This window comes from Propithecus coquereli, unplaced genomic scaffold (genome assembly GCF_000956105.1).
Source record: "Propithecus coquereli isolate 6110/MARCELLA unplaced genomic scaffold, Pcoq_1.0 Scaffold170, whole genome shotgun sequence".
NCBI lineage: Eukaryota > Metazoa > Chordata > Mammalia > Primates > Indriidae > Propithecus > Propithecus coquereli.
The window spans coordinates 1,727,677-1,752,416 of record NW_012141636.1 but is presented as its reverse complement, the minus strand read 5'-3'; the positions used below and the strand labels follow the sequence as shown (position 1 = coordinate 1,752,416).

General features: G+C 35.9%; 1 protein-coding gene across 8 annotated transcripts in view; it reads left to right on the top strand.

Moving 5' to 3' along the window:
• Window positions 1–24,740, top strand: part of DLG2 (discs, large homolog 2 (Drosophila)) — a 1,994,579-nt gene that overhangs the window by 1,414,682 nt on the left and 555,157 nt on the right. For all 8 annotated transcript variants that reach the window (XM_012641828.1, XM_012641835.1, XM_012641834.1 and 5 more), the window contains one exon: window positions 1,929–2,053. In XM_012641828.1, coding sequence (XP_012497282.1) covers window positions 1,929–2,053 — 125 coding nt within the window. The remainder of the gene's footprint in view (window positions 1–1,928; window positions 2,054–24,740) is intronic.

Here is a 24,740-nt window from a genome sequence, read left to right as displayed (position 1 = left end):
TGCTGATCACCAGATGCCAGACTATGACTGCCTTTTCTGTTGTGGCTTGAATATCCATGAAGGCAGAAATCATCTGTTCTTAATCTCTGTAGCCTTAGTTTGGAGTCAGTCAAATGCGACATACTCAACTAATACTGATACAGTCTTTTGGTGGCAATAGATACTTAAAACCCAAAATGGATTCCCATATACTCTGCTCTCATGAACCTCATAATTAAGACTCATCCCATCTAATTCTCTTTCTTTTTTTCTTTGTTCCAACCTTATTGTCTGTTTCTTGGAGCTGGCATACCCTTTCTTGCCTCAGGGATTTTACATGAGTTCTTCCTTCTAGGTTACTATGCCACTCAGGCAATAAGTTTGGTTCTCCTCTTAGCCACTCCTACACTTCACACTTCTCCTTCATGTGCCGCGTAAACTGACATATGTACTGCTGTAGCTCCAGAGCTTAGTCTAGTGTCAGGCACAGAGCTGGTATTTAATAGATATTAAATAAACTCATGATTACATGACTGCTAATAACTAATATCTCTGTTCAGTGAACATTGGAGTTTTTCAAAGAGCAAGCAGAATTAGAGATGTCAGAAGTATAAAGACATGGGAGTTTAGTTGTCATGGCTAAATTATTTATTTCAACCTTTCAACTTAAATGTACAATTGTGAAAACAACCCTCTGTAATTCAGTTTTATTAATTCCGTCAATAAAAATTGCTAAATCTTACCTCGACATTTGGAGCGGTGTAACTATCAAGTGATAGCTGATCTTATCTTGACATTGAACTTTCCTGACTAATTGAGTGTCCTAATTAATTTCTCTCGATTGACTACTAAATTCTTGGTCCTCATCTCTTTTTACCCAAGAGTGGAACTTAATCAAGTGATCATAAATTTAGAAAGCCATATTTGTTGTAATAGTATATGGAGAAATTAAATATCCAGTGGCAGGGGACTGGTTAAATAAGTGATGGTATATGACCTTGATGAAACATTATTTAGCTGTTGAAGATGGATAATTATAAAGACGGTCTAGCTATACAGAAAGGGCTTAAAATATAATGTGAATTAAAAAAAAATTAGAACACAACTATGGAAACATAATGTAGCCATGGAGATGGGGATTAAAAGAGAATATATAAATAAGAAATATGTTAAGTAAGATGGTTTGTGGATTTTGGGGGCACTTTGAATTGTGCCTTACATACAAATTTTAGAAGGATATATGTATACATTAGATGTCACTTAATATAATCTATAGGAGTAAGTGTGAAAGCTTTATTAGAACCTAAGCTACTCAAATTTATGTGTGGCGGCAGTATTGCATGCCTTTTCCATTGCTACTACAAATTAAAGCCTGTTTATTGTTAAAAAGTATCTCGCATGTTTTATGACTCGAGAAGAGGACCCTGCCTTCTGAAGTCAGAATTCCCTGTTACAAAGGAACACATTTATTAGATGAATAAGTGATATTAGAATGAGACCAGAAATAACAAAATGAAAACACCCAGTTTTCACTATTCTATCAAATCAAATATTTTCATGCAACTTGTTTCTTTCTATTCTTTTTCATATGAATGTATAACTTTTACCACTGATACTCTAATGACTTTTTGAATTTTTTCATATTATACAATTTCTAAACTTTTATCTCTTACTTCATAATGATCTTTTTAATCATAAATTGATTCCATAAGGGAATCATTTGTTAAAAGCAAAAATGTAATGCCTCTTAAATTCTTGCAGTGCAGGGACAAACTTGAGTGTTTTTCCTGTCCTTCCTTTGTCTGCTGACTGTGCACTTTATGGCTTTGAATACAAGACTGTTATCACCTGATTTCCATTTGAGTGGTAACATGATAATGCAGAGTGCAAAAAGAACTAGGTTTTAGGTGACAGCCACATCATTTAATATCTGCTTGTTGTTTCTACAGGGGAATTCTGGCCTGGGATTCAGTATTGCTGGAGGGACAGATAATCCCCACATTGGAGATGATCCTGGCATATTTATTACGAAGATTATACCAGGAGGTGCTGCAGCAGAGGATGGCAGGCTCAGGTAAAGATCTGAAATGTTAGAATTATTTTGAAAGTAAATCTGCTGCATTAATGAGACACATTTGTACCTTTAGAGAATAATAATTCTGTAAAAGTTCTGTACTTGAAAGAAGGTCGTTAGAGCAAGCTTTCTGTAATGACTTTGTCAATCTCTTGGTACTTACCGAATTTCAACTAGTGTTTGATATCTGTTTATTGATGGATACTACATTCAGCACTGGGCCAGGCACTGTGAGAAAGGGGTGCAGATACATCTTTTGTTCACGTGGCAGCTTCAATCTAGTTGGAAAGAGTAAAATGAACTAATGAGAAAATAATATAATGTATAGAAACAATGCATTATAAGCAACGATAGCAATAACACAATGTTATAGACACTGTATGTATTCATGGATTCAGCAACCATTTATAAGGTTTTCTATAGAGTTTAGAGAGAGCGAGAGAGTTTAAAAAATCATTCCACAGAAAGATTTCAGTCTGGATCTTAAAGGATAATTAAGATTTCACTAACCCTACAAATGTGAGTCGGAACACAAAGAAAGAGCAAATTGTCCCAGAGAAAAGAGAGAAACCAGCTTGACTTGGATGAAGAACACATGGTGAGTGTAAGTGGGTGAAGTGGAGCCAGATACTGCTCAGTGATAGAGAGAGGTAGCTGCTTAAGCCAGATCATTCTCTTTAAAGAACTAAAGATAATTTTGGAAAAGAAGAGGCACCCATATAGGGCAATTAGTAAATAATATAAAATGTTATGAAATAAAAACACTAGCTAAAAGAAATTATGAATTGGAAAAAAAATAGAGGAGATTTTCCTGGGGAGAATAACATGGCCTAATGTCCTTTTATCATCCCTATTAAGCTGTAATCCTGTCGGGCCAAGCAGTTATGTATGTATAAGTGACTCAATAAATTATTTCTGAATGAATGTGTTTTTGAATAAATAAATGAATAAAGTGGAGAAGAGGAAAATGGGAAAATTAATGTGGGAGGGAGGATAGAGAGTTAAAGAAAAATTATTCATGATACTTTTTTTTGTAAGAAAGAGTTTATTCAAGAGGGATTACTGCAGTGGGGGTTTTGCAGAAGGGGAGAGAGATTGGGTTTGACTCTGAATACAACAAGGACAAGTGGGGATATATAGCCAAGGAGCTATATGTCAGTGGATGGGAAATTACTAAGAGAAAAAGGAAGATTCTGGTCATGGCGGGATTCTTATTGAAGGCAGGTCAGGGTGATAACCTACAGAGGGTAGAGGATAAGAAATTTGATCAGATACCAAAGATGAGGGGATTTTGGTAAACTGATTCTGCAGGATTCTTGCTATAACTAGACTTAATGGGCCAAGGAAAGAGCCCAAAGCTGAGGCCTAGTGGAGAACAGGGCCCAGAGAAGCCTGACTGCAGTTTGGTCAAGAAGAGAGTCTTTTCAGATAGCACAGATGAAGTCCTGTAGGTAAGAATGAATTCAGCTTGTATGGAGCTACATTAAGGAATGTGACCTAAGTAGCAGAAATGTAAACTTTATGGCTTTTCCTAAGTCTGTCTTATCATTGAGCATAAAGAAGCTACTTTGCTATTTTTCTCATAAAGCAGCCAAAGACACTTTTGTTGTTCTGATGCAATGATTACCTTTGACAGCTGTATCTTTTCAGCTTGTAGAAGAGAATCGCATTTTTTTTTCCAGGTACATCTACAACTCTTATCAATAAAAAAAGACACTCCCACAGGAATCATAAGGTTTTTAACAACAGAATTTTCAAGCTGAATTAACTAAACTCATTTCTAGGTGAGGAAACATCCATGCTAGAGTGAAATGTTTGAAATAGATGCTGTGTAATTCTATAAGTCATAGTGGGGATTATGTTTGCTGACATTGGACCCTCAAGAAACTCCATTTTAAAAGTTTAGAAAAAGCCTTGTTCAGGGACAATTTAGAAATTGGTAGGCCATGATCATAATTTTGAGCCACTGTCTTTACCTGCAAGTGGGGGAACCTCTACCCCTTAACCAGATTCTGGCCCTAAGCTTGAGACAGAACAGATTTTATGTTGCATGCTTGCCCTACAGTTAAGAATGGAAAATGGCGTCCCTGAAGATGCTGCTATTCTTTGCAGTCCCATGCCTGCCGAGGTAACAGGAAATTCTGCTGTGCTGAAAGCTTCATTCTGTAGTTGTAAAAGAGAATAATCATAGTGAGAGCTAGCATTTATTGAGCTTCTGTTATGTGTGGAGCATTATGCTAAGATAGATATAGAGACGTAAATATAGATGTAGACACACATACACACACAGAAAATCCATAAGTAGTATTATTGAGGCCATAATAATATGAACTCAAGAAATTAAGGCTTAATGACTTCAAGATCACCCAGCCCGCTTTGACCACATTAAAACCAATCCAGAATGTCACTTATATATCTCTGAACTCTCATCCAAAGGTTGAATTCTTATATCATGTGGCCTCCCCTAAAAACTTTAGTTTTCACACTATTAAGGGGCAATTCTAAACATAACAAAGTTTGTTATTTTTCTACTGAGCCATAATTTCCTTTTTTATTACCTCAACCTATTGATTCTCATTCTGGCTTCCTGGAGCCAGGGCCATGGCCTATGATTATGTGTTTGAATAGCGCCTCCTAAGTTTTTGCAATGAACAATGTGCAAAATTCTGTACAGTGGTCCTAACTAGAGCAACAAAATGCACCGACTCCCCAGTCCACGTTACAGCCTTTTACATATGTGAAGACAGCTTTTGGGTCTCTACTTCATTTTGATAGATACTTGCTATTACCACTGAGATTGTTCCTCACATCACTGCTTCCTGCCATGAATTTGAATGTCTTGGGGACATCTAAGAGTTCAAGAATAACAATTGATTGAAAATCTGGCAGCATGACATTAAGCATTGATTTTCAGAATTTGGCAGTTGATCTAGTCCAAGGCCTACATTTTACAAAGGAGGATACTGTGGCTCAGAAGAGTGACTTATACTGAGACATAAATCTTTTGGGGATCCTCTTTAACTAGAATCCAAATGTCTTGACTCAAATAATTAGGATTCTAAGGTAGTATTAAGAGACAGTAACACCTAAGCCTCAACTAAGCCCAACTAAGTCTTTTCTCAGTATGACAGGAACACTGAGGTAGTGCCAACAAGCTGTGAGAAGTACTTTTTATCTTACCATTAGTCCTTAAGGACATGGAGCCAGGATGTTACAATGAGCACTGGAAAGATGTAGGTTCTAATGTCTGTTTATTAACATAACTGGCCTTGGACAAGTTAAATTCTTTTAGTTGCTGTTTTCTAATCTACAAAATGGTGGCAATGATACCTACTTCACTGAAAGGTTCTGAGGTGAGATAAGCTAAGTTCTTAGTTATGCCAGGTGCTCAATAAATTTTACCAGCATTCCCTCCTTTCTCCCTACCTGCCCTCTCTACCTCTCAGCATTCTTTTCTCTCCTCTTTCTTATGTTTCTTTCTCTTTTTCTCTATTTTCTTTCCTCTCATTCCTGCTACCTTCTTTCAGTCTCCTTTTACCCTCTATGTCCTTCCCTAAGCTTCCTGTTCCTGTCTTTTCAAATCCTTTTTTCTCTTGGTCATAACATGAAATTAAAGGGCATTTTAAAAATGGGTATGGTACTAAAAAAGGTTCTATACTTCTATTCTGAAGTTTATAATTCAGGCAAATGAACCTGCTATATTTCGCTCACTTAAAAAAAAAAAAACACTGTAAACTAAGCATAGTTTTCTTTCATGTAAACAAATCCTTTGGTGTTTCCTGTGAGTTAGAAACTCTTAAACTTTTTCAAATGTATCCTTTTTATTATAAATTGCTATGATCTGAATGTTTGTGTCCTCCCCAAATACATGTGTTGAAACTTAATCAACAATGCAATGGTATTAGGAAGTGGAAATTTTGTGAGGTGATTAGGTCATGAAGGTGGAGTGCTCATGAATACCTTTACAAAAAAGGCCCTGACTTTTATCAGTTCCCTTATAAAAGCTACCTTGCCCCTTCCATCTTGTTAGGACACAGCTAGAAGGCACTTTCTGAGAACCAAGAAGAGGGCCCTCACCAGGCATCAAATCTGCCAGTGCCTTGATTGTAAACTTCCCAGCCTCCAGAATCACAAGAAATAAATTTCTGTTGTTTATAAGTCACTCAGTTTATGATATTTTGTTATATAGCAGCCCCAACAGACTAAGATATAAATTATATTTTTGACAGTTAAATAATACTAAAATGTATAGAAAGGCTGAGGCCCAGAAAAGTCTCCTTGGATCTGCTGCAAGGAGATGAGTAATCTGAACTCTAAATTGGTAGATTATAATAATGAGATTAATAATAATAATAAATACCAATATACTACTTACAATGTACCAGATTCTTTTCTGGTACATTAACTGATACAAATGTTTAAATGACTTAATAAAAACCGTATGTTTATTATCCCATTTTTCAGATAAGAAAATTGAAGAACTAAGAGGTTAAGTAAACTTGCCCAAGTTTGTAATGCTAATAAATACTGGGGCCAGGATTTGAATGAGAGAAGTCTGGCTCCAATGTCCATGTATTTATGTTCCAAGCTATACAGAAAAGACACCCTGCGATAAGCAGCATTCTAAAAATGCCACTCCATAAAGTTGCAGGGTACAAAATCAACATACAAAAATCAGTAACATTTATATACATCAACAATGAACAATCTGAAAAAGAAATCAAGAAAGAAATTCCATTTACAGTAGCTACAAAAAATACAAAATGACTAGGAATTAATCTAACCAAAGAAGTAAAAGATCTATGCAAGGACGATTAAAACTATGATGAAAGAAGTAGAAGAAGGCACAAAAAAATGGAAAGATATTCCATGTTCATGGATTGGAAGAATTAATATTGTTAAATTGGCAATACTACCCAAAACAATTATCCATATAATCTATGACAAAATATCAATGACATCCTTCACAGAAATAAAAAAAAAATCATAAAATTTATATGAACCACAAAGAGCCCAAAGAGCCAAAGTAATCCTGAGCAGAAGGAACAAAGCTGGATGCATCATATTACCTGATTTCAAAACTTACTGCAAAGCTATAGTAACCAAAACAACATGATACTGGTATAAAACCAGACACACAGACCAATGGAAGTGAATAGAGAACCCACTTATAAATTCATATATTTGTTACCAACTCATCTTTGACAAGAGCGTATAGTGGGGGAATGAACAGCTTTTCAATAAATGGTGCCGGGGAAAATGGATAACTATATGCACAAGGTCCCTAATCAGTTAACTGTGAGTTAATCAGAAGGGAGATTATCCTGAGTCAGACTGACCTAAACCAATGAGTTCCTTAAAAACAGAGAGATTCTCTTGCTGGCTCAGTTGAAGCAAACTTCCATGTTGTTAGAGGACCTACGGAGGGGCCATGTGGCAACAATGTAAGGGCAGCCTCTGGGTACTAAGAGCATCCCCCAGCCTACAGCTAACAAGATAGAAGATGTCAGTTATACAACCACAAGGAATTGAATTCTGCTGATAGCCACATGAGCTTCTAAGAGGACCCCAAGCTCCCAAAAAGAATGCAGTCGGGCTGACCCCTCGACGCATGCAGCCTTATGAAACCCAGAAGAGAGGACTTCTGTAAGTCATGCCAGAACTCCTGACCCTCTGAAACTGAGATAATAAGTATATGTTGTTTCATACTACTTAATTTGTGGTAAATTGTCATGCAACTATAAAAAACTAATGCAGCCATATGAATTCTGGACCCTAAAAATCCCTTATGACTGGAGTGCAGAGTGGCTTGCCTGTTGCAGATATTTGCTAGCAGTATTGCACCCTAAATTCAGAAATACTGATTAGGCCTCATGACTGGGCTCAAACCCTACCCATGTCTGAAGGCAAGAGGCCAAAAGCACAATCAGAAATGAGATGGAACAAGGCCAGAAATAGGGAAGAATTTACTCCCCCAGGAGGAGGGACAGCAGAGATGGAGACTGAGATCTGTCGTTACATCTAATGGTTGGAGATGTAAGTCTGAGCTAGTGTGATGGACAGCCAGAAGCTATGGGGAAAATGTCAGATGAGGGCTAAGTCAAGAGACAAGACAAGAAGAGCACATGGTGGTTTAGATGAATGTCTCCGGACAGTGATTCTTTTCCAGTGGAACCTCTTTTTAAATATAACTTTTTGGTATGTGTGTTTATGGGTATGATATTTGTCCTTTGTGTAATATGTATAAAATATAGAGGAGTATACAAAAACTGAACAAAACATGACACATTCATTTTTACACTACATAGAACCAATTACAATTAAGTTTTTGTTCGTGTCTTTCTGTTTTTTTTTTTGGTTGTCTTTTTTTTTTTGCTATTTATAAAAATTTAGTTTAAAGCATACTCTATATAATATTTTGTATTTGTTTAACATCATGTAACCTTATTTCATATATCTTTTCCTGTATCTTTTATAAATATTTAAATCACTATAAAGTATCATATTTAACCATTCACATTGTTAGGAATTTATTTTCAGTTTTCAGCATTTTAAATAACATGGCAGTCTTTTGGAAAACATTATTGATACTATTTCTTGTAATTTCCTTAGGGTATATTTCTAGTAGTAAAATTTCTGAACAAAACAGTATGAATATTTTAAACATTTTGATACATATTACCAAATTTTTTTTCAGAAAGGTTTACCAAATTGTACTTCTATCAACAATGTTGGAGAGGGCCTGTTTTACAATATGTTATCAGTATTGCATGTTGTTGTACATACATCATATGGGATGTGTTCCGAGGCAAACAGTGATATATTTCCTTGTTTTACTTTGCATTTATTTGATTAACAGTAAAATGGAATTTTAGAAAATATCACTAGTCATTTGTATTTTGTCTTCTTGAATAGTCACTAAAATTTGATAGCATTATCTATCTTTAAAAATGAAAACATTTTAGAAAGAACAGTATGTTTTCTTTCAGAGCAAAATAGATATATTTCTATGATTTGAAGAATGATTTTTATTTCTACTCTTGTATCTAAATCATAAAGATACCCTCTGCGTAGCTCGAAGTCCCTGGATTGCCAAGGACCAATATTGATATATCATCCCAGGGAATAGCTATCACATGACAGCCTCCGCTTGGCGATGCAGCAATGACATTTTACACAACAGTGCATTTATTAAACCCATCCACAGCACAAAAGCAGCATGTAGAAGCAGGCAGAAAAGATGGCTGCTTGATAGTTTCCTGACAAGTGACACAATTTAATCTCCTAGCCCTCAGCACAATCATTTCTACTCCTAGACAGGATTTTTTTTAAAAAGTTTTCTTTTCTTTACATTTATTGCTTCATTTGTTACTTCTGTGTCTGTTTACAGGTAAGGTTGGCTTTGTCCGTATAAAAGCCAAGATAGGATACATGCTTATTTTAGACAATAATAGTATCAATTACACTGAAGTTTGACTATACTGACAAGTTGGGAGGTCAAGGACTAGTGATTTTAAAATAAAAACATGAGGAAAAATAGAGACAGGGATGAGAGGAAAAGGACATAGAGAAAAGGAAGGAAAGGGCTGAAGAATAAAGGATTAGTAACCATCAAGAGATAAAGGCATTATATAACTTGGAAATGAAAAATATAAACCTAAACTTAAATTTTTTTTGTGCAAATCAGAAGCACCGAGCAGAGGAAAGAGAGCAACTTCTAAGAATCATAGTCTGGAACTTACTCCCAAGGCCCACTTTCAGATCATTTAAGGAAATAAAAGATTTCCAGTAAGTGAAATAGCATAAGAGATTGCTAAATTCTTAAAATATTTCTCCATATGGAACTTTCATGAGTTTGGGTGATTGAAAATGAAAACTTCATGAATCACTACATCCAACCTGTCAATTTCCACTGTTACCCAACTATTTTACCAAATGACTATGATCACACTAAATGTTCCATTCCATGTCAGGGACTTTTAGTGCCTTCAAAGCCAAGTAAACTTTTCTTTTGTTATTGTTGTGCACCAAGGCACGACACAAGCCCAGCTGTTGCTCTAAATAAGAAGACTTTCATGAGAAGAGAGACTTCAATAACTCACACAAAGGAAAAATATCATACCCATAAACACACATACCAAAAAGTTATATTTAAAAAGAGGTTCCACTGGACAATGCAAATGGCACCAGCACCCTCCTTAGAAAGATAAATAGTTGGTATCTCAGTGGACTCATTCTTGTGGATTATTTCCTTCCATCTCTGCCCAGAAAAATGAAAAAGGGTGAAGGGGAACAGCCCTTTCTCCTTTGAAATCCTCTATCCATAGTATCCGTTCTAACCATGCTGACAACCTCCTTGGACAAGAAGAAAATCACTTAACAAGTGGTTCTATGGTGACTGGCAATAAGTCTCCAGCAATTTAAGACTACACAGAAAAATTTCTAAACAAAAAGAATAATTTCAACTGTACCTCTGGCAGAACATAAGGCACCCACAAACAATCTTTCTGAGCTGGAATGATATCTCCAGTAGTTTTCCTATTTTGGTAAACTTCCATATAATCTGATAAGAGAAAACCTCCATGGGTTAACTGAAATAGGTCTATGGCAAACATACCCTGTTGGTTTTTTGTTTTTGTATTTTTCTATAGCAAATTGTTTTAAGAATTCTGGATATCCACATGCAAAAGAATGAAGTTAGGCCCCTAACTCACACTATATACAAAAATTAACTCAATATAGATCATAAACCTAAATGTAAGGACTAAAACTATAAAACTCTTAGAATAAAACCTATGATTAAATCTTTATTATCTTGGAGTAGGCAATGTTTTCTTCATATGACACCAAAAGCACAAATAACAAAGAGAAAAAATAGATAAATTACACTTCATCAATTAAAAATTGTTTTGCTTTCTAAGGGCACCATCAAGAAAGTTAAAAGACAACCCACAAAAATGGGAGAAAATTCTGGCAAATAACATATTTGGTAAATGATTTGTATATAGAATATACAAGAAAAAACTCCTACAACTCAACAATAAATAGGCAAATAACCTGAGTTTTTAAATGGTCAAAGGATTTCGTGTTAGTTTCCTATTGCTGCTGTAAGAAAATTACCACAAACTTACTGACTTAAAATAATGCAAATTTATTATCTTATAGTTCTGAAGATCAGAAGTCCAAAACCAAACTCAATGAGATAAACTCAAGATGTTGACAGGGCAGCTCCAGAGGCTCTGCAGGACAATTTGTTTCCTTGCCTTTTCCAGCTTCCGAAGGCCATATGCATTCCTTGGCTTATAACCCTTTTCTCCCTCCTCAAAGAGCATCAGTCCAACCTTCACTTACATCATCATATCTCTTCTCTGACTATGACTCTGCTGTTTCCTTCTTATAAGTAGTCCTGTGATTATATTGGACCCACCCAGGTAATCCAGGATAGTCATCCTATCTCAAGACCTTTAAAGTATTATTAATTACATCTGAAAAATCTCTTTTGCTATATAAGGTAACATACTCACAGGTTCCAGGATTAGGACATGGACTTTTTCCAGGGTCAGGAGGAGAGGGGGATATAATTCATTCTACCACAGATTTGAATACATATTTCTTTAAAGAAGTTATATAAATGGCCAAGAAGCACATAAAAATGTTTAATATAATAATTCATTAAAAATTTGCAAATCAAAGCTACAGTGACATACACTTTACACTCACTAGGATGGCTACAGTCAAAAAAATGTTAACAAGTGATAGCAATGATGTGGAGAAATCAGAACCTTCAGCACTGCTGCTGAGAATGTAATATGGTGCAGCCACTTTGGAAAATAGTCTGGCAGTCCATTAAACACTTAAAAATAGAGTTGCCACATGATCAACAATTCTACTCCTAGGGAAATACCCAAGAGAATTGAAAACATATGTCCACACAAAAACATGTATATTAATATTCATAGCATCATTGTTTATAATAGTCAAAAAATAGAAACAACCCAAATTTTGATTAATGGATAAATCAATACATTGTGGTACTCCAATGTAGTATTATTCAGCCATAAAAAGGAATGAAGTATTTATACATGCTACAATATTGATGAACCTTGAAAACATTATGCTAAGTGAATGAGTCAGATACAAAAGGCCACATATGGTACAATTTATTTATCTATTTATTATTAGAGACAGGATCTCACTACATTGCTGAGGCTGGACTTGAACTCCTGGGCTCAGGTGATCCTCCTACCTAGGCCTCCCAAATATCCGGAACTACAAACATATGCCATCATGCCTGGAAATTTTATATATTTGAAATGTCTAGAATAGTGAAATCTATACAAATAGAAAATAGATTAGTGGTTGCCAGCGTCTAGTAATGAATATGAGATTTCTTTTGGAGGTGATGAAAATCTTCTAAAATTAGATAGTGCTGATGATCGTACATCTCTGTGAATATAATAAAAAATACTGAATTGTATACTTTAGAAGGAAAAATCTTAAAGTATATGAATTATATCTCAATAAAGCTGTTATAAAAATGTCTAGTCATTCTTTTCTGGCATAAATGTGCCTATTTACAAATCAGAGAGATATTTTCCCTTGTTTCAGAAAGCTCACAACTTCTTCATATTGTTGTCCATTTAAAGATATTATTCATTTGGAATTCTTGAATCTATTCACCAAGTTATCAAATCTATTCACCAAGTAGAGAACACCTTTGGTTTGGAGCTCCATGTCTGTTTGATCTAAGTAACCTTTAAATAGGCAAATGTCACACCTATGCTCCCATTTTCTAAACATACTGGCAGATATTTGACCTTGTGTTCCAGCTGCTAAAATATCAATACTGCATAAAAATTATCTGGTAAGTAACATTTGTATTTTCAAAAGTCAAAATCCAGTTACTGAAATGCTGTAAAATTTAGAAAGATTAATTCAGACCGTGACTTGTAAGGTCCAATTATCCAAATATACTCAAAAAGAGAAGAGCAATATATTTCTTTCTCACAAATGAATGATAGGACTTTTAAGACATAGACGGGATGGTTCATATCCCTTAAGATTGGCTTCATGGGAGGCCGGACGCGATGGCTCACGCCTGTAATCCTAGCACTCTGGGAGGCCAAGGCGGGCGGATTGTTTGAGCTCAGGAGTTAGAGACCAGCCTGAGCAAGAGCGAGACCCCCGTCTCTACCAAAAATAGAAAGAAATTAATTGGACAGCTAAAAATATATAGAAAAAAATTATCCGGGCATGGTGGCGCATGCCTGTAGTCCCAGCTACTTGGGAGGCTGAGGCAGTAGGATTGCTTGAGCCCAGGAGTCTGAGGTTGCTGTGAGCTAGGCTGACGCCAGGGCACTCACTCTAGCCAGGGCAACAAAGTGAGGCTCTGTCTCAAAAAAAAAAAAAGATTGGCTTCATGGAGCTGTAAAAATTCTAATTTAATTCTAGCCCCTGATTTGTGCACAGGGAGAAATTTCTGACAGTATTTGTAGGTCTAAAGCTAAAATTCCAGCTCAGTTTGAAAGTTAAGATTCACTGCTCTAGTGAAGGCAAAAGACAAGGAACTCTACAATGAACTGTCTGTGAGGCCTTAGAAAGGTTGCAAAACCTTGTAGCTCTCTCATAAAATTAGTTTTACTGAGAATCTTGGAGGATTTTCAATTTTAAAGTCATATTCTAAGCATCTGACATTTGTTGACAACCTGAGAAGTTCAGAATGCTATCATCATGGTCTGGAAATAAACTCTTCGTTTTGACCAAATCTGTGGCTCTGAGAAGATCCACTGCTCAATAGAATCATATACCTAAGAGCTGACTGAAACCTCAAATGCTGATAAGGCATTTGCTTTTATTTATTCCTAATAGTTTCTAAAGAAGACGTAGTTATTCTAACATTCTGAAACTATATTTGATATTGATTTCAGCAAATAGCTCATTGGGATCTAGACCAAAACAAAATGCTTTGGGGGAAGGGGGAAAAGACACTCAAATTATCTCCTGGTTTCTAATTCAATGATAATCCTACTTAAATTCAGATATTGTTTTTCTCTGAGCAGTTATAAGTGGTATCATTATTTAGAAAGGCCTGATGTATGTGGTTAGTTTTGTGCAAGCATCAAGTCACTACACACTAGCTTAACTGTTAGATGCCAAAATCTTAAAGATATTAGTGCCATTGGTCAAAAAAACTGCAGAGTTGAGCCATAGTCAAACTGATAAAAACAGATTTTATTCAGAGACATTTGCAGTACGGGAAAAGATACCTCAGTACAGAAATGGGCTCAATTCCAAATGCAACATGGACCAGTGAGGATTTACAGCCAAGGAGTGGGTAAGGGTCAGTGAATAGAAAATTAGTTAAGAGGAAACATCAGGGGTAAGGAGGGATTCTTGTTAAATTGACCTAACAGGATTATTGCTGAAGGTAGGCCAAGGTGACCAGATATCAATGGTGAGGAGTTCTCTCTAAGCTATGCTTCAGAAATATGTAGAATCATTTTGTATACATTTGTAAAATTAACAACAAAAAAAAGATGACTCAGCAGAAATCTTGCTAACATTAAACAATACAGGCCTGTCAAGGACAAACACTGAAGCCCAAGATCAAAACCTAGTTGCGAAGGGGACTCAGAGGAGCCTGACTAGAGTTTGGTTAAGAAGAGAGTCTTTATCTCTACTTAATATTTACTGAGCTCATAGAATGGTAAGTATAAGATCCACCATGATACTTGCAGATACTATGGCGATAGTAGAACAAAATCTCATGTATCTTCTGGGTTAGAATCTCCAAATATTACCAGTCCAGGCCAGGCAACCTTGGCTCACAAAGTACCCTCCACTCTTCTCCACTACCTCCCCGACTCCCACGCCAAAGAAACATACTGTACTTTGGTTTTTCAGAGGAAGCTAAGATTTCAAAGCCAAATTAAAATATAGATTTATTAGAATCCTCAGAGTTCTATACCAGGAAATTTCAACACAAAGGGAGCAGGCCCCATCTCCCTGTTTGTAGCCCCTCCCCACATCCTTCTCTTGCTAGCCCCAGCTCCTTCCTACACCATGAGGGCCTGAGTGCATGCCTACTACACTACAACTTGCAAATGCAAGCCCCACCTTTCTCTTCTACAAATAGCTGCCCTTTGGTCACTTTTGAGCCTAGGATTATACATGAAGCCAGTACCATCAACCCGTGGGAACATGAATTTAGGAAAAAAATTCGTATAGCCACTGGAATGGGCTGCAGCCCTTTGATCAAGGAATTCCAGAATATGTCTGTTGAGGAAGATGGGAATAAATCTTAAGTGATTGCTTCCCCTGGGCCCTGTGGACACCCCATGAAGCAGTCATCAGTGAGCATTAATCCTTTAAATATTTAACTAAGGAGGTAAAAGACCTCTACAGGGAGAACTATGAGACATTGAGGAAGGAAATAGCAGAAGACATAAACAGGTGGAAAAACATACCATGCCCGTGGATTGGTAGAATCAACATTGTTAAAATGATTATACTACCCAAAGTGATCTACAGATTCAATGCAATTCCTATTAAAATACCAGCATCATTCTTCACAGATGTAGAAAAATTAATTTTACGCTTCGTATGGAACCAGAGAAGACCCCGCATAGCAAAAACAATTCTAGGTAATAAAAACAAAATGGGAGGCATCAATCTATCAGACTTCAAACTCTATCACAAAGCTGTAATATTAAAATCAGCTTGGTACTGGCACAAAAACAGAGCCATTGACCAGTGGAACAGAACTGAGAACCCAGATATAAAACCATCCTCATATAGCCATCTAAACTTTGACAAAGCAGACAAAAACATATACTGGGGAAAAGAATCTTTATTCAATAAATGGTGCTGGGAAAACTGGATAGCCACATGTAGAAGACTGAATCTGGATCCACACCTCTCACCCCTCACAAAAATCAACTCACGCTGGGTCACAGATCTAAACCTAAGGAGTGAAACTATTAGAATTCTAGAGGAAGAAGTTGGAAATACTCTTCTAGACATTGGCCTAGGCAAAGAATTTATGAAGAAGACCCCAAAGGCAATCACAGCAACAACCAAAATAAATAAATGGGACCTGATCAAATTAAAAAGCTTCTGCATGGCCAAAGAAACTGTCACAAGAGCAAACAGGCAACCCACAGAATGGGAGAAAATTTTCGCATGCTACAAATCCGACAGAGGGCTGATAACCAGAATCTATTTAGAACTCAGAAAAATCAGCAAGAAAAAATCAAACAGCCCTATCAAAAAGTGGGCAAAGGATATGAACAGAAACTTTGCAAAAGAAGAGAGAATAATGGCCAAAAAACATATGAAAAAATGCTCAACATCTCTCATCATCAGGGAAATGCAAATCAAAACCACAATGAGATATCACCTATCTCCAGTGAGACTGGCCTTTATCAAAAAGACCCAAAACAATAAATGTTGGCGTGGATGCGGAGAGGTAGGAACACTAGTACACTGCTGGTGGGACTGCAAACTAGTGCAACCTCTGTGGAAAACAATATGGAGATACCTTAAAGAGATACAAGTAGAACTACCATTTGACCCAGTAATCCCATTACTGGGCATCTACCCAAAAGAGCAAAAGTGGCTCTATGAAAAAGACACCTGCACCCGAATGTTCATAGCAGCACAATTCACAATTACAAAGATGTGGAAACAACCCAAGTGTCCATCAATACATGAGTGGATTAATAAATTGTGGTATATGTATACCATGGAGTACTATTCAGCTTTGAGAAACAATGGTGATATAGCACCTCTTATATACTCCTGGAAAGCGCTGGAACACATTCTACTAAGCGAGGTATCCCCAGAATGGAAAAACAAGCACACATGTACTCACCATGAAACTGGTATTAGCTGATCAACATTTAAGTGCACATATAAGATTAACATGTATTAGATGTTGGGGGAGGGGGAAGGAGGGGACGGGCATATGCACAAACAATGAGTGGGATGCGCACCTCCGGGGGAATGGACACACTTGAAGCTCGGACTTGGGGGGGAGGGAGGGTAAGGGCATCATACGTAACCTAATCATCTGTACCCCCATAACATGCTGAAATAAAAAAAAAATGTTAACTGACATGACAATAAGGTAAATATATTCATTGAGTTTTGGGGCTTAAGTAAAATAAAATGAATAAATAATCTCTTAATCCATCTTTTGTTGTTATAACAGAATACCATAGCCTGGATAATTTCCAAAGAAGTCTATTAGGCTCATAGTTCTGGAGACTGGGAATTCCAAGAGCATGGCATTGGCATCTTGCAAACGTCCTCCCATGGTGAAAGGGAAGGGCAGAAGGCAAGAGTGAGGGCATGAGACAGAGGCGCTAGGGGCTGTATTTGCTTTATAACAACCCAGTCTCAAAATAATTAACCTGCTCCCATGATATTAATAACAACATTAATCAACTCATGAGGGCTCTACCTTCATGAACCAATCACCTCGTAGTAGGTCCCACCTCCCAAATTGTTGAATTGGGAATTAATATTGTGTTTTTAATTTTTTTACACTATGACATGTGATGTTGGTAGGATTTTGTGTTCATAGATGCTTATGTGAACTTTTGGGGAATATATTAAAACCATTGCAAATATACATGTTATTAATAGAGTTCTGGGCTTTTAGAATTTTTCATATTAAGTTTTGTGGTGGTAACTGTTGCTTTCATCCCAAACTAATAAGGAAGTGATTTTTCCTGTATCTTAATGATATCTCATTTATTTGCTTTAGATGGCTTATGTTCTTGATAGTCATATCTGAGGAGAGGAAATATAGGCATCTCTAAGTCCTCTTATTATGCTACCATTCAGTGTGTCTGATATCCCTTGATATTTATTTATTATTCTATTCCCTATAACATATAGCACTGTCCCTTACTCATACTTGACACTTAGAACTAATAACAGCTGCCATTTATTAAGCTTATTTCATAAGCTTATGGAGGCTCAAAGAGATTCAGTTATAAGTGCCTGAGACGAAATACAAATACAAATTGTTTGACTTCAAAATCCATGTTCTTCTCACTATTGTATGTATCTGCAATTATCTGCAGATGAATAACTGAACACATGTTTAAGAATCTATGAATTCATCTGCAGATGAATAACTGAACACATGTTTAAGAATCTATGAACACAAAATCCTACCAACATTCCATATCATACCATTAAAAATTAAAAAAACAAATGCACAAAAGTAGCACCCAAATTCCTTCAGCTCTTTAGGAAATGACTGATTGGTGTGGATTGGCAGTCTAGTCACTACACAGTCCCATATGAAAAAAGACAATAAAGAGTAAATGATTTTGATTTTGAAGATAATGTATTTTTCTGATTATAAGTAATATATGTTCCTTGTAGAAAATTTGGAAAGTACAGACATTTGTAAAGTAAATTAGAATCATTCTAGTCACGGCACCAAAAGGCTCTATTTATTAATATTATATTCTTTTATATTCAGTGCATATTTTTATATAGCTGAACTTTTATCCTTTTTTATTTAATATCAAAACATAGGCATTTCCTTGCATAAAAATACTTTGTAAACATTAGTTTAAATAGCCGCATAATTTCATGTCTTATGAGTGTAACATTATTTAACTTTTACCATATTTTGGACATTTAAATTGCTTATTATACTATCATGAACATCTCTGTGGAAAGGTTTTAAAAATCTGACAGATATTAGAGAACACCAGGTTAACTATTCCCAAGTTAGAGGTTACTTACATGTATCTGGGTTTAAAATTAACTGGCTACAGTATTCCTTGTTACTTTTCTACGTTTATGTGAATTATCAACCAGTTTTCTTTTACAGTAAAGCTGACTGAATTAAGAATAACAGTTTTTATTGGATAAAGCCAGCTTCCAGAGAGGTAGTAACATTCAGTATCAGTGTTACTCCAACAATTAGAGCTAAGACAATTTATAAGTCATTCTCAGCCTGGTGACCTAGAATTGGTCTGTAAAGACCCAGTGGGTTATCTGAATTTGGCCCAAATCGTTTTTGGTTATGCAAGTTAGTCTGATATTTAGAACACAAACATCAGGGCCACAATTTATAATCCACAATGTGCTGCTAATAATTAAAATGTCAGCATAATTTCCCTTCTACTCCTACTGTCTATTAACTCCTTCAAATATTATAGCCCCTAATTTAGTAGTAAATTACTACAGGGAAAGATAAACCATTAAAAAATAGCAATGCTTCCTTTCAGAAAATAATGAATTAAAGAATGAATTATTAGCTTCTGCTTCTGTTTATGTCTGTGCTGAGTGTCCATATCTGTGTTAAAACACAAATAAGCATTTCAATAGTCATTATCCCAGGTATATGTTATTGTTAAGTCACATAAATTCTAGAGCTTCGCTGAAAAGCATCCTATTGATTAATCTATTGTACCATTTGTGAGAGGACCAGAGCTGCTTTGTGTGCCATAAACTCATCTACTTTGCATTCTCACTTCTCTGACATTCAGGTTGGGACATTAAACTTGCGAACCTGAGTTTGAAAAGAAAATAAGCCGTGTCACTATTTTATATATGGGGAATGAGAGAAGATATTTTTAGGATTTTCAATGTAGTGAGGTAAGAGTTCTTAAGTGAACTGATGTCACTGTCATCTACTTTTGTGACATATCCCAGATGTTAGAAAATTAAGTGATATAACAAACATAAGGGATAAAGCAAGTATTTATTAAACTGACACAGAATCTGCCATTTTACTCCTAGGTTTTTGTTATCCATTGGCCCTATAAATATCTATTGAGTATTCTTCTACATATCAAGAATTTGGAGCTGGGAATAGAGAAGGTAACAAGAAAAACAGAATCTGTGCCTCATAGAGCTCTCAGTCCAGCATAGCAATAAACATAAATTTACAGCTGAAATGAGTGCTATGAATGGAAATTACATAATCCTGCAAAAGGCTTAATAGTGTGGCCTAATCTAGTCTAGGATATTCAAGAAAAACCTTGTAGAGAGATGATATTTAAGTTGAGATATAAAGCGTGTTAGCCAAGTGAAATGGGGCTGGACGAGTCTCCAGGCACAGAGAGCATCCCCCAAGACCTGGGGAGGAATAAGGACAAGCTGTGAGAGAAGGCAGACTGGCAAAAGATGAAAATGAAGAGATAGTAATGAGAAATCAGGCAGAGAAAGCCTTGGGTGCCATAGTAAGTAGTTTGTTCTTTATCCTGAAACATTGAATGAACCATTGAACAACATGATATATTGAATGTTTCAATGGGAAAAAAGACTACACTAAATTGTTATCTATAAAAAATTACTCTGGGCTGAGCTGGGTGGCTCACACCTGTAATTCTAGCACTCTGGGGGGCTGAAACAGGAGGATTGCTTGAGTTCAGAAGTTCAAGACCAGCCTGAACAAGAGTGAGACCCCCATCTCTACTAAAAATAGAAAAATTAGCCTGGCATCCTGGTGAATGCGTGTAGTCCCAGCTATTCAGGAGGCTGAGGCAGGAGGAGTGTTTGAACCCAGGAGTTCGAGGTTTCAGTGAGCTATGGTGATGCCACTGCATTCTACCCAGGGTGACAGAGTGAAACTCTATCTCGGAAAAAAAAAAAAATTACTCTGATTGCTGTGGGAGGCTGGCTTTGCTGATAATAGTGCCTGCAGGTAGAGCAGCTTGCGCAGCTATTGTAATAATTCAGGTGATGAATGATGGTAGCTTGGACTGAAATGCTGGCAAAAAGACAGAAAATTTGGCAGATTTTTAAACATACTTAAACAGTAAACTTGACAGTCCTTAATGATTAATTGGAGTAGAATGTGAGGGGAAGTGGTATTCTTTCAAATAAATAAGCTGTGCCCTCTCTGTCCTGGATCCCACATTAGGTGCCAGGTATATGATACCCTGTTTTCATAGAGTTCACCTCTTATTAGAATAATCAAAGAATGACTTTGAGCTTTAGAGTATGACATTTGTTAAAGACTGGTAGGCAGACAGAGTTGGAAGATAAGTTGAATAGTTAGATTTTGGAAAATATCAAGTTTAAGATTTCTATGAGGAATTCAAATGGAGATATTAAATAGGCAGTTGAACATACAACATTTGGAACTCTGAGAGATCTGGCTGGGAATGTCATTGTGAATCTTTAAAACCAAGAGAATTAAGAGATTGCCCTAAAAAATGTAGAACAAAAAGAAACAAGGACCAAGGAATAAGTCCTGAGTTATTCTAAACTTTGTAATGTAAATTAAAGGTTTTAAATTGAGTAATACATACCCCTAGAAGCACATAGATAGATTTATGAGACTTAATTTTCAGATCTCAATTTGACCTGCCTGAGGAGAAGCCTGCAACTTTATTGTAGTTGTTCTTTCCCACTTTTCCATTTATAATTGCTATTCTCCCATTTTTCAAAAGAAAGCTATTAATATATGTCTTACCCATCCCAAATCCTACTATGGCTCATTGCTCTAGGTATAGAGAATCAGTCCAAAATATTGTTGCCCGGGATGAGAAAGCCAAAGACTCTAATGATTGGGTAATTAATCATGTTTTTGAAATCATGTGGTTTCCAATTCTTTGCTTTTAATAAAATTGAAAAGCAATCATCAACTGATATATTATAAAAATAATTTTAATTATAGACCGTAGAACTTGGGGCATATAACTCAGAAGAAATTCAAAATTTTCTTCCCATTCTCGTCTACTTTGTTATGTGAACAAGATTTCTGAGTACTTACATCTGTAGAAATGAAAAAAGGAATTCTGAATCTTAGTCTAACCTTAATTCATATTCATCCATGGAAATAAGCTAACATTAAAAATCTCTACTTGCTGCATTCAGAAAAGAATCCTCAATACAATTGCTTTAGATTTATAGGTTGAATTTCATAATACAGTTTGGTGATTTTGATCAATTGTGTACCACTAATAATCATTGTAATAACTCAATCCAGAGGAATTTTTTTTTAATATTTAGAGTCTTACAGTCACAGGAAATTTAAGGGAAAAACCATTGACTTTATATTTTTATACCCATTTTTATTTTATGTTTATATATACTAGGGTGACAAATATTAAGATGTTCTATCACAAAAATACATTAGTATAAAACTTCATGGGAGAAGTAGAATGGAAATATAAGTTCAAGGAGGAGAAGTAACAATGTAAAATTTTTAATGACTCAAAAAGATCTTGTTCATTCATATCTAATTATTTGTACTTCAATAGATTTAGGGGGTACAAATGGATGAATTTTGTAATGGTGAAGTCTAGACTTAGTGTATCCATCACCTGAACAGTGTACATTGTACCCAATAGGTAATTTTTCATCCCTCAACCCCTCCCACCTTCCTGCTTCTGAGTCCCCAATGTCCATTATGTCATTGTATAAGACCATACCCACAGCTTAGCTCCTATTTATAAGTGAGAACATGTGGTATTTTGTTTTCCAAAACTGAGTTACTTCACTTAGGATAATGGCCTCCAGATCCATCCAAGTTGCTGTGAAAGACATTATTTCATTCTTTTTTGTGGCTGCATAGTATTCCATGAGTGTGTGTGTGTGTGTGTGTGTGTGTGTGTGTATAAAGAAAATTGTGTGTGTGTGTGTGCATAAATGTGATATATACACATACCACATTTTCTTTATCCACTCATTGGTTGGTGGGTATTTAGGTTGATTCTCTACCTTTGCAATTGTGAATTGTGCTGTGATAAACATGAGTGCAGGTGTCTTTTTGATATGATTTCTTTTCCTTTGGGTAGATACCCAGTAGTGGGATTGCTGGATTGAATAGTAGATTTTCTTTTAGTTTTTTGCGATATCTCCATACTGTTTTCCATAAAAGTTGTACTAATTTACACTCCAATCAATAGTGTATGAGTGTTCCCTTTTCACCATATCTTCACCAATGTCTGTTGTTTTTTGACTTTTTAATAATAGCCATCCTGAGAGGGATAAAATGGCATCTAATTGTGCTTTTAATTTACACTTCTCTGATGATTAGTGAGGTTGAGCATTTTTTCATGTATTCGTTGGCCATTTAGGTCTCTTTTGAAAAATGTCTGTTCATGTTGTTTGCTCACTTTTGAATGGGGTTATTTGTTTTTTTTCTTGCTGATTGTTTGAGTTCCTTGTAGATTCTAAGTGTTAGTCCCTTGTCAGATGTATACTTTGTAAATACTCTCTCCCATCTGTAGGTTGTCTATTTACTCTGTTGATTATTTCTTTTGCTGTGCAGAAGGTTTTTAGTTTAATTACCCTATTAGTTTATTTTTGTTTCTGTTGCGTTTGCTTTTGGGGTCTTATTCATAAAATCTTTGCCTAGATCAATATCCGAAAGAGTTTTTGCTATGTTTTCTTCTATAATTTTTATGGTTTCAGGTCTTACATTTAAATCTTTAATCCATCCTGAGTTAATTGTTGTACATGGTTAGACATAGGGGTCCAGTATCATTCTTCTGCATATGAACATCCAATTTTCCCAGCACCATTTATTGAATAGGGTATCCTTTCCCCAGTGTATGCTTTTGTCTGCTTTGTCAAAGATAAGTTGGTTATAGGTATATGGTTTTATTTCTGAGTTCTCTATTCTGTTCCATTGATCTATGTGCTTACTTTTATACCAGTACCATGCTTTTTGGTTACTATAGTCTTGTAATATAATTTGAAGTCAGGTAATGTGATGCCTCTAGATTTATTCTCTTTGCTTAGGAGTGCTTTGGCTATTTGGGCTCTTTTAAATCATAAGCATGGAGTCCAAATCAGTATGCATTTACATTCCACTGGATACATTTGAAATAGTGATGTCATAGTGAAAAAATAAAATTTCACAATTCACAGTAGGTAATATCCCTTGCTACTATTTAAATTTATGATGAAAAGTTGTTAACAACTTAAAGCAAACAAAATGGAGCACAATTATTTCTTCCCTTTTGTTTTCTTTTTTTTAAGTATGAAGAATAACAGGTTGGAGAAAAACTAACATGTATACATAAAAGGAACTGACAAGAATAGTAAGAAGAAAAGCAAGAAAGTGCAGAGTCACAGAAGACACGAAAAGAGTGTTTCAAAGGAGGGGGTGAGCAGCTGGGCTTCACATTGTTGTGAGATGGACCAAGATAGGACTATATAGAGATTTCATTAGATTCGGCCAAATCTAGGTTGCTGGTGAATTTAGTAGGAACATTTTCAGTTTTTTGGGGGAGGGGCATTGTGAGGAAAATCAGATTAAAATGGGATAAAGAGAGATTGGGCAGGAAGAAGTGAAGAGAGTGTGTGTAAACAGCACTCTGTTAAGCTTGATTTGTCAAAAGAAAGGAAATAGGACAGTAGCCAAGTAGAGATGCCCGGTCAATAGACAGCTTTTTTAAAAAATAGAAGATACCAGAACTTATTTGAATATTCAGAGAATGACTGAAGTGGAGACTGGGTTTGAGGATGTAATATATGTAGGGATTAAATGATCAAGTGAGATATTTAAAAAGATGTGAATTGATGGACTTTTGGCATCAGAAGGAGCACTCACTCCATCGTAATAGGAAGAGAAAGAGAACATGGGTTACATGTAGTGGGTTATATAAATCTGGCATAAGAAAGTGAAGGACTTCTCATCAGATGGCTTCGTTTTTCTCTTGGAAGTATGAGGCAAATGTGTTTGCTTGAAGCGAGGAAG